A 14,544-nucleotide genomic window follows, 5' to 3' on the forward strand; every position below is an offset into this window, starting at 1 on the left:
AAATTTGCAAAATCAATTTTGTGTACATGTATTTTACAAAATACTGATCATAGATTTAGGGGGTTCTTTAATCTAACAAATAATTAATTCAGATTTTAAACTTTTAAAAAGGTATGGTAAGCTATATGGTAACCAACAAATAAATTTTAAGAAAATGGTAATGTTTAACACCTGTTTTGTTAGTAAATAAACAGTTCTTATTATTATTATTATTATCAGTTAGTTCTGATATTATTATTTAAAAGTTAGGTTATAAATTATGTTAGTTGCATAATAACAATTTTCTCAAAATGTAAATGACACTATTTATTAGAAGAATATAGAAGAATAAAAATTATGAAAATTTAAGTGATTTAGAAGTGCTCTTGATAAAAACGATTTTTTATTGAACAAATTATTGAATTATGTATGACAGAGCTCCAAGGTTCAGTAAACATATCAATACAACTCCTGAAAATGTTGGACCTGCTACTTACCTCTTGTCTGATATTTTTGATCAAACCACCAACTGTCAGTGTGGGGCTGGTAAGTGCAGTGTAAAATATTACACAAGTAAAGAATCAAGCTATTTAGGTAGAACTTGTTCAAGAAATATGTAAGGCTGCAAGTTATTTCGAGTCTCCAGAAAATTCATGTTTGATAAAGTTTCTTTTGTCTATAAAAACTTTTTCTCTTTACATTTGCATTATTTTGTCTTGGATCATCTTTCTTACTCTACGATTCTACACAAAATATATATGTACTGGGAAAGGTTGTTTTAAGGGATTTTATATTTACTAGCCTATATCATACATGTAAAATGAAAGCTGCTTAGACATACAGCTAACCCAACTTATACATACAGCATAAAGGTTTGTAGGTTGTTTTACCTAGGTATTTTAGACTTGTTGGTTCAGCCATTTAAAGTGAAAATTTTAATTTTTTATCGTAAATGTTAAAACTTTTCACAGGAGAACAGACTCAATTTAATTCATCCAGTTTGAGAACAATTTCGTTCACAAATAAAAGCCTCATAGGAAACCCAAGTCCAAACAAATATAAAATATGTTTTCGAAGGCATCGAATAGTTGTAAGTACACCTAAAAATCCTAAAATGTAGGAATAAAGGTATGTAGACGTTTTATTCACCTTGTATAGTGCTTGTATACAGTAAGAGGGTCCATTGCCTGCATAAATTATCATAGTCTATTGAGAGGGTTGATATTACCAGTAGACTAAGCTTGCCTATGGATAAACATCTTGGTAAGGTTTGGAAAGGTTAATCGGTCACTATGGCTCAGTGTCTGATGTTTAGCACTACAGTTCCACAACTGATTCAGAAGCTGTCCCATTTATTCCCTGGAGACATGACAAATCAAATCACTGCAAAACGCACCTCAACAAAATCCACTAATAAGGGTGCATATGCCACCAACTGCTGTCATTGAAACATAAATAACATGTTTCTGCAGATAAATGTATCCCAGAAGGTTTATGTGGTAGAACATGTATCCCAGGATGTTTATGTGGTAGAAAATGTACTTATTTGTAATCAAAGTTTTTATTTTACGGTTCCAATATAAATGAGTCATTCCAATATAAATTTCCTAATCGTTTTTGGGAATAATATGAAAGGGAATAAATATAACCTTCCTTCAAGACGCTGTTTGTACACATATGGGATGAATAATAAATTTTGATCTAAAACTTTTAATTTAATGGTAAACAATATCAAACCATCAATTTCATAATGTACATATTAAAAAAACTAACTGTAGGTAAAAAATATTATTAAAAAAGCCCCTTAGCTATAGTATAAATAAACAGGCACATGTTGTATTACTCATATTATTCACAACCCTACAGTAAATTTACAATGCATAAATTCCTGCTAGGGTGGAACCACTATACAAAACAGAGCACCAAGGTTCTATTACAGAGAAAAAGATTACATCGCTGGACCAGATTTGACAAGAGAGGCAAAGAAGCTGCATGGACATGTAAGTGTTAAAATTAATTTATGGTTAAAAACTTTAGGTGAAATTGTTGATGCTATATTGGATACATTGGCTAGTTTTGTATCAGTGTTGACAAAACTCAAATTTATGAAAAAACTTGAATTCTAAATTTTAAACTTTAAGCAGAAAATGCTCTGAATAATGCTTTATAAGTACAGCGTGATGCACAAAAGGTTTTCGCAAATCTTTATATTAACTCAGTTATTTAAACATTCCATGGTACAAAGCTGTTTCATTAGGCTACTTTACTGTATTTTTGTAATTTAAAAAAATTAACAAATAATGCTTAAAACACGTACTTATTAAGGTGTCTACAGAATGGACAAGTTTGATTTTAAATTGTTTAAACAAAATTAATCAATAACCACGTTGAAATCTCAAGACCAACAAAATTAACAGACAATTATTATGTTTTTGATTAGATAGATACCTGATTTTCCACATTTTGATTTTTCAGTACTTAATAATTAATCCTTCAATCACTACACTGAGACAGCAACATACTTTATAAAGGTACTTAGTTTAAATAAAGGCAGGCCCGCACATGCGTCATTCTGAATCGCAGAATATTAGACTGGTGGCCAACTACTTTGTGTTGATATATTTGCCGATTCCTGAACAGAGATGACCATACATTTCTCACTTCAAAGCAGTCTTTTTGTTGCTGTAGTTGTTGAAAAAGACCAACACGGAGTGGGACAAAACAAGCACTGACATTTTCGGAATGACGAGTAGACGAATATCTGTCCACACACTAGTATCTAGTCATGATTTAACGAGTGTATCTGCTTGGCGCTCGGTGATGCATGTGTGGACCCGCTTTAAGCTGAAAATAAATGCAGGGGGAGTGGAGAATATGATGAGTAGCTTTGTTATTAAGATCAGCTGTTCCTCTAGCCAAAACCATTTACTAGTTCAATGATCCAACAGTTGGATCAATTTTGAATTTTGTATCCACTCAGCTAGTTTAACCTTGACTCATACAGTACTTCCTCATGACAGATTCAACGAGGCACTCCTCCTCGCAACAGCTCAACTAAAGTGACGACTATCCCTGAGAAAGGAGCTGAAGGATATCTGGACACTGAGGATGGACTGGTCAAGATATACAACCCTCCGGAGAATAAACCTGTTGGTCCAACAACTTACTACAATCCAAAGGTATTGCAAGATTTTAGTTGTGCAGTACTTGAGATAAGTTAAGTTTCTTCCACCGTTCTTCAACCAACTTTCAAGCAAACAAATTTTACAATCATACCAATCACAGCATACTGTTAACTTATATCACTGAAATCTCGGTCTTTCGCTTGTTAAGTCGGTAAAACTATTTTGACATTTTAGACATTTTACCCATTCTATGAGACATCCTCAAAACACCACCAAAACATCAAAACATCTTATTTTGTAGATAGTGTGAATACCAACTTTACGGGCTTTCCCTGGAAGACCAATAGTTCAGTGGTGACAACTGTTGCTTAAGCCTACGGGAAAGAATACTGATATATACTTTGCCACACCAAATTTTAAACTACAAACATACTTAGTTTTCTGTGTACATGTGTAGTGGTGGACTTAAATACAAATTTTGATCACTTCTGTGATTACAGTTAACACAATTTTATGGTTATTTTAACCCTCTATCGAACTATTTTTAGAGAATATCCAGAAATGTTCAATCTTCTTAACGTCCAATAAAAAATTTACCACATTTAAAAAATGATACCTACTTATTTGTCCTACTTCAAAGTAGACATACATTTTAAATATATCCTACTAGTACTCTAAAACTGAAGTACGGTACCTACTTAAAGTTTTATCTCACGAAAAAGGTTATTTTCAAACACAAAATAATTCATCTTCCAGGGACACGATAACTTCACGACTTTGCAGTACAAAGGTAATTTCTGGTCTCATAAGACAGCAACAAGGTTTAAATACAAAATATCTGATGGGCCTAGTCCAGCAGACTATTCTATCAATGAAAAGCAGGAATCTCCATGGAAGAAATGCCAAGAGCAGCTACGGAGTAGGAATCAAGCCAACGCACCTTCGCTTAGACATGATGATGTTCTTCTTCGAAAACTTTGCAGAGAGGTAGGCGATTAATCAATTGTTTGAACATTGTGTACTTTCATTACTTCTGAAATGTATGATCAATACTTATTTTAGCTGACAATAGACAATAGACAATGTTCTTTATTTACATATTCGTGGGAGAATAGTACATGCGTCAAAACAAAAGATTTTAGATTGTCAAAGTTATACAATGCTCAAGATTTTTTTGTTTTTTTTTATATAAATGTGATAACACAAAGTTAACATTTTGATGCCCAGAGAGAGCTCTCGTCGGCAGCGGCGCTGTGTCAGGTGTTCAGGAATTCTGATTCTGAGTAGTAGGGTCTTCCTTGGAGCCATTACGTTAGCTGGTTCTTGAAACGTTGGGGTGGCTGATATAGTGTTTAAAATAATACTATGTAATTTAACGAACATACAATCACGCCGGGTCGGGGACAGTACGAATGACGAAGCCATCTGGTGGAATAAAAAACTTCACAAGTAAAAGTACTCAGCAGATGATGACACAATGTGTCGAAACATGTTCTGAATGAAACTCACCATCCAGTATTGAGCTATTTGACTTAAGTAATTTATTCTTACAATAAATATCTACAGCTCAGGGTCTTAACAATGAATTTAAATATAGTATACCTTCTGATGAGTGAATTGTGTAACAAGTACCTTAACATAACTTTACCTACTTTGCCAACTCTTGGAAAACCTCATCTCAATTATTGAGATGAGAGAAATACATTTTTGACTGTTTCTATTTGTTAAAGAATCTGCCAGGGCCTGGGGCTTACTCTCAAAATGACTCACATTTGAAAAAGTGTGAATGTGGAGTTGGGGGAACATTCTCTAAAGCAAAGGTAGGTTTTTGGTGAGAATATGTATTAATAAATTATCAACTAAGAACTAAGATGGGATATACTTTAGTGTAGATTTGTTACTGACTATCACCACTGTTTCTAGACCCAGGGTCACTTATTATAAGACATAAAGAACAAATTGGTCCATTTTTAACCATCAAAAAGCACTTCATTTTTTAGGATCCAAATGGCAAACCAGAACCACCCATTTACTTAGCTATTAGATTACCTTTGTTGTTGTAGCCTGCAGTTCTTGGGTAGGTAAGATGTTTGTGCCATCCTATGCATTTCGCCAGCTTGCGTGACATCTTCAGAGGTCTTCTTATCACTAACAGTCTATACTGTATTTAAAAAATATATTTACATACAATCGGTAACTAGTATCACGGTTAAGTCGATCGGACAACGTGAAGAAGGACACGTCAATAGGTCTTTCTTCCTCCGTTTCATTTCTTGGTCGGGGGTGGGGGTATTTGGGCTGTGTGACGGCTGCTCGATCAACACAATCACACCGCTGCGTGTCCGTAGTCACATTATCCGAACTACTGGACTTATAAATACTGGATATTTTTTTAACAGTATAGGCACACAAGCTGGCGAAATGCATAGGATGACACAAACATCTTACCTATTAAAGAACTGCAGGCTACAACAACAAAGGTAATCTAAGTAATGTAATTCATGTTCTTGAAACTGGGTCTTGAAATAAAATATAGTTAGATAGTATTCCAATCTAATCTAATATACCTCCCCTAAAAGCCATTCAATAAGATTAAATAAAAATAAAAATTACAGAGATACCGTAAACCCCCTTCCACAGTTACGGTATGTTTATCTCATACCAAACAACATTGTGAAATTCCAGCGAGGGAGTTTACACCGTACTGACGATGACGGGCCGGGACCAGCAGCCTACTGTGATCCTAGGTCCTCCATAGAGAGAGCTCTCCCTACAGTGTCTCCTTTCAACATAACAGCACACCGCTTTGCTCCATCACACCAAGGCCCACTTCCAGGTGAGGATTGGATAAAATCCACTCTTAAAGAACTGAAAATGTCTACTATGAGATTGAACTTAGATAACATTTAAACCAACACTAATAGCTTTTAGAATTGCTCTATCTTAGATATTTAACATAATGCTAATCTTTTAATCAAAAGCTTAAATAAAGTTGGACAGGAATCTTACAACAAACAAACACAAAATGAAATTGGCTGCAGATATAAAATTGTATGGTAACAAAATTTAGTTTTTATACCAATATCTATGTTTGATTGTGGATTATTATTTCAATTGGAATCTATGTTATTAAAATAGTTTATTGAATTTTCGTATTCAGCAAATCGACCCCTAGGTATTTATTTTTATATGCATATTGGGTATCAATTTAAAGCTCGTATCCTCTAGATGTGCCTTTTGCGGGTTTGGATGATATCTCGTGAAAGCCCTTTGTACTATGGGCTTTTAAAGTTTCAGAGTTTGTGCTGAATTCTGTTGTCAATCATCTGAACTTTTTCAAGTTTACATTTGCTTACATCAAAACCTTAATGAAGGCCATGATACAATTTTTGTTTAAATTCATACGAAAATGGGGTTATCCAAGGCCCCACAAGAAAAACAGTTTTAGAATTCGAGAAAAAATATTGTAATGTTACTTTTATGAAATGTAAAATAGAAAATAACTTACGTTAGATCTTGTGTTTTGATAGGATTTGCAATAGAAAATTGTTAATTATTAAATATATATCACGGATTTTGAAGTCCCAAAGTGACGCATGAAAATGAACATGACTGATAATTATATGTAAGACAGTAGTCATACCTTCAACCCCAGACACAGAAATAACATGAAATTATAACTAACAACATGAAATTAACTAACAACTTGAAATTAGCTTATCTATCCAATTGATGAAACAGCTGAACTTGTGAAACAATAAAGCTACTTAAAGGGACAATAAAGCTACACATCCTACCCATCTCACATCATCTTACGTTATGTTGTGTCCTGGTTTTAAATGAATTTTTGATGATTTTGTTGTCAAGTCATGATTAAGCCAGCAGCTTACATACAGGAGCACACATAATTCCAAGAATAAATAACTAAGAATTGAAAAATGTAATGGATGTTGTCAAAGTCCATATTCTAAGTGTATGTTCTTACTTAGATTATATATTTGCAGAATAGAACATTATTGAGTTTGGTAACGGTATTAAAACTTTGATATGGTATTGAAAACTTAATTTTGTTAACATACAATTTAATTTCTGCAGTCAATTTGATTTTGTGTTTGATGTAATGTGATTCATGTCCAACTTTATATGTAAGATTTTGATTAAAAGAAGTAAAAAACATACGGCACATTAAAGATCTTAATTAGATCGAGCAACTATAAAAGCTTTTTTTGTTGGCTTCAACCAAGATCAAGTTCATAGCAGTAATTTTCTATCAGACATCTATCAGTTCTATCTTAGAACATACAGGGAGACTGACGGTTTTGATCTAGGCAGTACTGAGAGTGTGGTGGTGGGATGGGAGGTGGTTGTCGTGGGCATAGTTCTGCTCTAAAAAAGACACAATTTCATTAATTCAGTCACAATGGAACAGTGGGACCTGCAACGTCGATTGTTTGGCTATGGCATTTTCATGAAAAGTTGTGAGTCTATTACAGCTACACAGTGATTGTTTCATGCACGGTTTAATATAGGTCGACATTGAGCTGTTCCATCCTCAGATGGGTGAAAGACATCCGATTGACTGGAAACATACTGGATAAGATGCATCCTGGCCACAAACACTTTGTAACGACACCAGAAAATGTTGAAAGGGTAAGGGAAGAAGCAGTCAGACAGAAGCCCAGGACGGTCAGTTAGACATCATGCTAGTGAGCTACGAATTAATCGTGAATTGGTTAGACTAATTTTGAATCCAGTATGTTTCCAGTCAATCTGAAGTTTGTCACCAATCTGAGGATTGTTGTTTTAGGGCTCGGAACAGCTCAATGTCGATCTACACTAAACCGTGCAAGAAACAATCGCCGTGTAGCTGTAAATGGCCTTACCACTTCTTATGAAACTGCTATAGTCAAACAATTGACGTTGCAAGTCCCACTGTTCCATTTCCATAGTGACTGAGTTAATGAAATGGTGTCTTGTGTAGAGTAGAGCTATGCATTTTCATGACCACCTCCCACGGCCACACTCTCAAATGGTACTGCACAGATGAAAACCGTCCGTCTCCCGAGTGCCACTCTGTATATTTGCAGAATAGAACATTATTGATGTTGACAACATCCATTAGATTTTAAAATTACGTATGACTTTTCTGTTGTGTAAGATGTTTTGAAATACAGAGAATCACCAACCGATTGTCCAACTGCGCAATTCATCCTCAAAGTGAACCTAAGCCAGAATTAACAAATAAAATGTTATTTACACACAGAGATAACAGCAAAATACATACGTTTTAGCTTAAGTTGTTTGTTGTTTCATTGCTCAAGATCCTTACGAGTAGTTTGTTTGATTTTTAACCAGTGATTATTTGAAATCATTGCAGACTGGAGTTTATAATTTTTCTTCACTCCGTAATGAAAGTAACTATTTTCGATAACAGCTGACATCAATGAAAGTAGTCGATTCTCAAGCTCTAATTTAGGGCGAGGGAAAATCGATCAGCTGATTTTCCCTCGCTCTCAATTAGTTCTACATTTATTATCTACGCGCGCTAGTGTTTTCTTACGGTTTAATTTAATGATTTGAATCAGCTGTATGTATTGTTTAAAGTTGTTTTATTCTTTTATTTTCATTTTTAAACAAAATTTATTAACAAATATACGTAGGTTTCCTTTTAGAAGATTTAATTTTATTTTGATGTCCAATCAAATTAATTGAGAAATAAAATAGTTGTAATATTACTGAGGTCTGCTAACTGTGTTAGTGTGTTTTTGTGTCGTGATGAAAAGTATCGTTCATAACTCGTACCGAAAGTTATCATCCAGCACTTGCTCCGTTATTCCCATCTTCGGCTACGCCTCGTACGTGAAAATAGCTCTCACATACTCGGCTTCGCCTTGCACGTGAAATTGGGGTTCCCTGTGTTCAGCTTCGCCTCACACAAAAACTTGAGCGTGCGACCGAAAATGTCACTTTTGGTCCTAGTAATGAAATATACTATTCCTATACACCCAATTACACCTTCGAGTTTTATCAGGTTATTCTGTGTCACTTAATTGTTACTTCATGAATTTATCTCAATTTATCATATGAATTTTTGTGGTAGGAGACAATTTTTTCGTTTAATAAGTTTGACTTAAAGGTGGGCCACAATCGTCAGGCCACGGTGTTATCAAGTAAATTTTCATCATGGTGAATGGGCAAATACAACCTAACATTCAGGATAGAAGTCTACTAGACCATTCTTGCACAATCCACATTGATTATGAATAAAACTCTTCTTGATCAATCACTTTGTTTTATTGTAGGACCAGCTGATTACACCCCAAAATTTGGACTGTGGAATGAAGTGAAGAAGAGGGAAAACTCCAGATATTCCCAGTTTTCAGCTCCTTTTGACAGTAGCTCAAGTAGGAACACTGGAACTACAAAACCTGATGTTTTGTGTATCCCAGGACCAGACTTGTACTACCCGAAGGTACGTTGTAATCAGTACTGTGAGCTTTTTAACCATAGTCTGTTCACAAAATTTAGGCGGTTTGAGGGGAAGTTCCCCACTACTTTTTTCCTTGATGTTGAAGATGCTGACTGACGTTTTGGCAAACATCAGCTGTTGAGCTGTTGTTTTAAAAGGTAGGATCAAGTGGAGGGAATAGATTTCTTTCCCTAAAACCGCCTAAATTTAGTGAACGGAATGTGTGAAATATACAAACCTATTTAGCCCTGGTAGTAGTGTTTTTCGTTTTCAGTGAAAATAAGCATTCTGACATTTAATCCTCTGTACTTGGTTGGCCAGGTTACTGGCCACATTGTTGTCATGAACATCGTGAATCAGGCACGATGTTTGCTTCTGATGCACTATGGGCCCGAGAGATGATTGCCCCTCTCTCCACCTACTTTGTGGGGGAATTATTCTCTTCCTTGCTTCCCCAAAAAACGTAAACCCTCTTAAGCTCCTGGGCCCGGGCCCAACTTAAAACGGCCTTGAGAATTCTTTCAACATCAGCTCACCACTCACACAGTTATGGTCACTTTTATCTTTATATCATGACAGCTTTCCCCCTCAGTTCAGAACTATTTTAGTTTAAAAGCTGCTCCCAAGATATCATCACTACATAAGAACTAATATACATTTTGTAAAAAAAAGAATGTGTAATATGATGAAAAGTGATGTCTTCCAGCTAAAGATGCTGGTCTCCTAAGTGTTTGATTATTTCCATGCTGGCCATTTCCACTGTCCTCTGAGTGGTAAGGATAATAACTTAACTGTATGTAATCTCAATAATGTAAGTTCAAATCCACTATTATTTTAAGCAGCTTTATTTACTAAACTAATATCATAAGCAATGTGAATAACTTAAAGTTTATTTGAGTAAAAATTCAGTTCCAGCAAAAGGGAGACAAAAACCAAAGCTCTATGTTTGCCTCAGGGGTAGAAAGAGGTCTCAGCATTGTAAATCAGGTAAATATCTTAAGGTTTTATTGAGTCAAATAATAACTGTGATTTGTTATCCTTCCTTTCTTATTGGATCAACTTAGCTATCACAAAAGTGTAAGTTTAGATAAATTAATAGCCAAACTCTCTGCAAAACCTATACAACTAAAGTTTAAATTCAGAAAGTTTTTACTTAAAACCAGATTCAACCTAAATCCCCAGTAGTTTTTACCAACAATAAATTTCTCGTTTCCTATTTAAATATCAGCCCTTTGTATTGATAACTTTATACTTTACCTTAGTTTCCCCTAAGAAGAGGAGGGTCTTCCGTTTGAAGGACCTCCCACTCCATCATATGAGCTCAAAATATTAAACACTAAAAGTAATGTTTCTTGTTGACAGAATTTGCCAGGACCAAATACATATTCTGTGAGTGAATCCATTAAGCTGCTGTCTTCCCACACGAGCCATTTGCAACAGAAATGCTCAGCATTTTTGACTTCGAGTGAGAGAATAAAACCACTGAGAAGATCCTATAGCCCAGGTTGGTAAACTTATCATCATTAAACGTCAATGTGTTTGGTATTCGGGAAACTAAATTAAGTAGGTAGGCCTACTAAAGTAGTATGCTTAAAAACAAATTTTGGATTTAAAACATAATTTTTCCCACAGTTATCTGACAAAGTGGCCTTCCTTGCACTGATTATAGCACAGAAAGTTGCTAATTGCTGCATCTACTTATTTTAGTCGCACACTTTTTACTTTTTTGTACAGTTTTTTTCCGTACACCAGTATTCCAACCAAACAACACAAAACAGCTTTTATTAGGCACGTAATACGTGTACGCTTGAAAATAAGTTGGCAACACTTAAAGATATTACGACTACGATCAGCTGGTGCAGCGTTTACCATTTCGTTCAATGTTTGGATATAACCTGGAGACCTAAAAACGTGTTGTACAGTGTTCGAAAGACTAATTATTTATATGTTTTATAGTAACTGTAGGAAAAATATAAGGTGTAACGCGAGTGCAAACTGCCTTTGCTGCACTCGAGAAACTTTGCACACCACTCACATACGGCTCGTGTGCACATCCAAACATTTCTCTTGTGTGCAGCTAAGTGCCACTTCGACCACTAGTTACACAATGTGGCTATTTTTGTGTAATTGTTTTGAATTTTTTCTGAATAAAATCTGATTTTACAAAACAGTAAAATCGGATCGTTTTAAGAAGAGGCAATTTATCTAAATACAGCTAAATAGCATGTCTTCCTTAGTTTTGCATTACACATTTTTACCTTGAGCAATAAACATTTTTCAAAATTTTGTTATTTCAGGTCCAGACACTTATGACACAACTCAATCGTCTTTGAATTCAAAATCTGGAGTTATTGGAATGAAATTAAGAAGCAAAACTGTTGAAATTACTCCGGGACCTGCTCAATACAGGGTATGAAATTAACTATTCCAAAGTTAAACAAATTATGAAAAAGGACATTTTTGGTATCTCTAGCTAACTACGATTGTTTTTGCCACAGCCTTAGTATTAATTGTTTATAGACTAGCTTATTCTTCATGAAGGTTTACTGTGCTAAAGTGAAAATACGATATGTGTCCTGATATTTAGAACATTTGTAATGGCTGCTAACTTGTCTTGTCCTGGTTCACTCCTTCTCATAGGAAAATGTCCTGTTCCTCTCCTCTTCATTCTGTTGGTTGCTTCTCTCTTCTCTCTTTATTCAATCCCAAGCTTTGCCTTTCTCCTTCAGCTCTTGATACGGAAGAAATCATCATTGTGTAGGAGCAGTGTCAAATTTACCGCAAGTCTGACTTGGCTGCCACCTTGGACTGCAAACAAAAGGGACCGCAGCGTTTTGTATATAATTTTTCTTTTAAAAAAAGGTAATCTGTCATGATTACAGGTGAAGATAATTATCTTCCTGTGATCATGTGAAGTATTCATGATTTTGCAGTGACCACGGGTAATGAGAAAGTTCTGTTTAAAAGCACAGAGCCGCTAGGGTTGATTTGGACTTGGGCCGAAAGTACATAAATCAGACACTGTGTGAGAGGTACTTTCTTGTGTCCCCCTTTTTCCCTTTGTATGCACCGGTTTGTCCTGCGCTGCTGATGCCTTCCTTTCCTCCTTTTTCTTCCTGGCTTCTTCAGGTTCCATGCCCTGTTCTAAGAAGCGTAGGTACCAGCGGGTTCCTGCCCCGCTCTGCACTACTCTACGGGGATTGTCCTATCCACCAGGTTCTTCTGGTTTCGGGTAGTTCTTCAAAGATCATGAAATTTTACCTCCCTTCCCATGACTTGCAGTACTAGCCTGCGTTCCCACGAGCTTCTCGCTACGGATCTGAATTCGGCCTGGACAGAGCCCCGCATGCCCAGGGAAAGGCTGCTTACTGCAGGAGGGTGCCTGATATCCTTCAGGTACCGTTCAGACACCATACAAAAGAGGCTTGGTAGCATCCACCCGGCACCCCTCAGCAGTCCACCTAATATCTTGGGCTGGCCTTGAGGGTGTGGGTACTAATTAAGTCACCAAGGAGAGAATCCTTGAAGTGAAACTGGGAAGATTGGTCTGAGATGCCATCAGTTGAGGTCTTGGTCTTCCTAGAACATGTAGGTTGTTATAATCTGAAGAAATATTGAAGATAGTAGGTTGTTGGCCACTTGTAGCTCTCGTCTGAAGATGGTACTACTATATTGTTTGGTTTCCCTTACCACTTTCTGTGAAGGCATTCCTCTCTAGCTTTTGACACTTCAACTTAATTCTGCAAGAAGTGGCTAATTTTGGTCCATCCCTAGGTATTTTTATTGTCAGACACCCTATGGTGAGTTGAGTTTTTTTTAGATTTGTTTCTTCTTACCACACTTGAAGACCTGCAATACTACTGCAATAATCACATCACATTATTGTTTCAGATCCATCCCAAATATGCAACTTCTAGAGTATTGGATACCAGCAATGTGTCATTAAAACACGCGCCCAAGGGAAGAAAAAACAAAAAGAAGCCTAAGAGAGGGAAAAATGATCAGTTGTTGTAATGCAATTGAGGTGTTTTCCATCTTCTCCATTTCCAACTTCCAACTAGACTTTGCTCTCTGGATTGTCTTTAGGTTGTTACCAATAAAATTGACATTGTTTCAATATCTGTGAGGATTATGTTTAATCTATGGATTTACCTAGAAGAAAGCAAATACATATTATTCCTACGCACAGGCACCTGCCATGTAGGCCTATCCCATAAGTACGGCAAATTTCAACTTAATGTTGTATACTGTACTCTCTGTTTGGTTCAAATTTTTTATCTACATTGGGGTAAATAAACGTTTTTAATTTAATTTAATTTCTCTTCTACAAACATGTAAACAGCATATAAACTCCTTCAGTTTACGTTTCAATATTCCAACACTGTTATGTACTGCAGAAATCGGCTTACATTTTGCAGGCGCTCACAAAAGTCACACTATAAAATTTTTATCTTGTGCTTAAAGTTTTATTGATAGATTATAAATATGTTATACCAACAATAATTTATTTTCTGGTTATGAAGTGCTCATTCCCAAACTTAAAGAAAAAAATTAAAGACTAGAGTATTCATAAACTTGTTCAACAACTCCAATATAGAAAATAAGCTATTACCTTAGGTATTATGGTAAAACCAGGACCCGGGACTGATTTACTTTTTCATTTTATTTTTCCAGAGGCGAAAAATATAAGGGGTTATTGTTAATTTTTGTTATTTCCAAAAGAGATGTGTTGTGAAATATAAGTTTTCGTACTGTTGTGGCTTTCACCAATTAAGTTTTAATCATTCCAATTGATTTCAAGATAAATTTTACAGACCCACAAACAAACGCACAACCAGACATAGCTCGTATGAGAGTATAAGATTAATGGACTCATGTAAATAAATATTGCCCATTAAATCACAGGTTGGTTACATTATGCGTCTATAGATTAAAGCGCGGGACTTCTGTCCATACTTTCAAATCCTGCCA

At 35.5% G+C, this 14,544-nt stretch overlaps 1 protein-coding gene across 2 annotated transcripts; it reads left to right on the forward strand.

The window, feature by feature from the left end:
* The first annotated feature begins 265 nt into the window (after positions 1-265).
* On the forward strand, positions 266-13,760 carry LOC128995242 (sperm-tail PG-rich repeat-containing protein 2-like). Of its 2 annotated transcripts, none has more exons than XM_054420192.1 (11): positions 266-525; positions 1,875-1,979; positions 3,000-3,158; positions 3,861-4,091; positions 4,835-4,924; positions 5,745-5,940; positions 9,407-9,576; positions 10,483-10,560; positions 10,936-11,077; positions 11,871-11,983; positions 13,465-13,760. In XM_054420192.1, the coding sequence occupies exons 1-11, from the start codon at positions 409-411 to the stop codon at positions 13,585-13,587; spliced, it is 1,524 nt and encodes a 507-aa protein (XP_054276167.1). In that variant the 5' UTR covers positions 266-408; the 3' UTR covers positions 13,588-13,760. The 2 variants fall into 2 exon arrangements, with proteins under 2 accessions (XP_054276167.1, XP_054276168.1); XM_054420193.1 differs by having other exon boundaries at positions 268-525; positions 5,790-5,940; positions 13,465-13,759.
* The last annotated feature ends 784 nt before the right edge of the window (positions 13,761-14,544 follow it).

This window comes from Macrosteles quadrilineatus, unplaced genomic scaffold (assembly GCF_028750875.1).
Source record: "Macrosteles quadrilineatus isolate MER2022 unplaced genomic scaffold, UCM_ALF_1.0 Scaffold_5__1_contigs__length_97177068, whole genome shotgun sequence".
In the NCBI taxonomy this organism is placed as follows: domain Eukaryota; kingdom Metazoa; phylum Arthropoda; class Insecta; order Hemiptera; family Cicadellidae; genus Macrosteles; species Macrosteles quadrilineatus.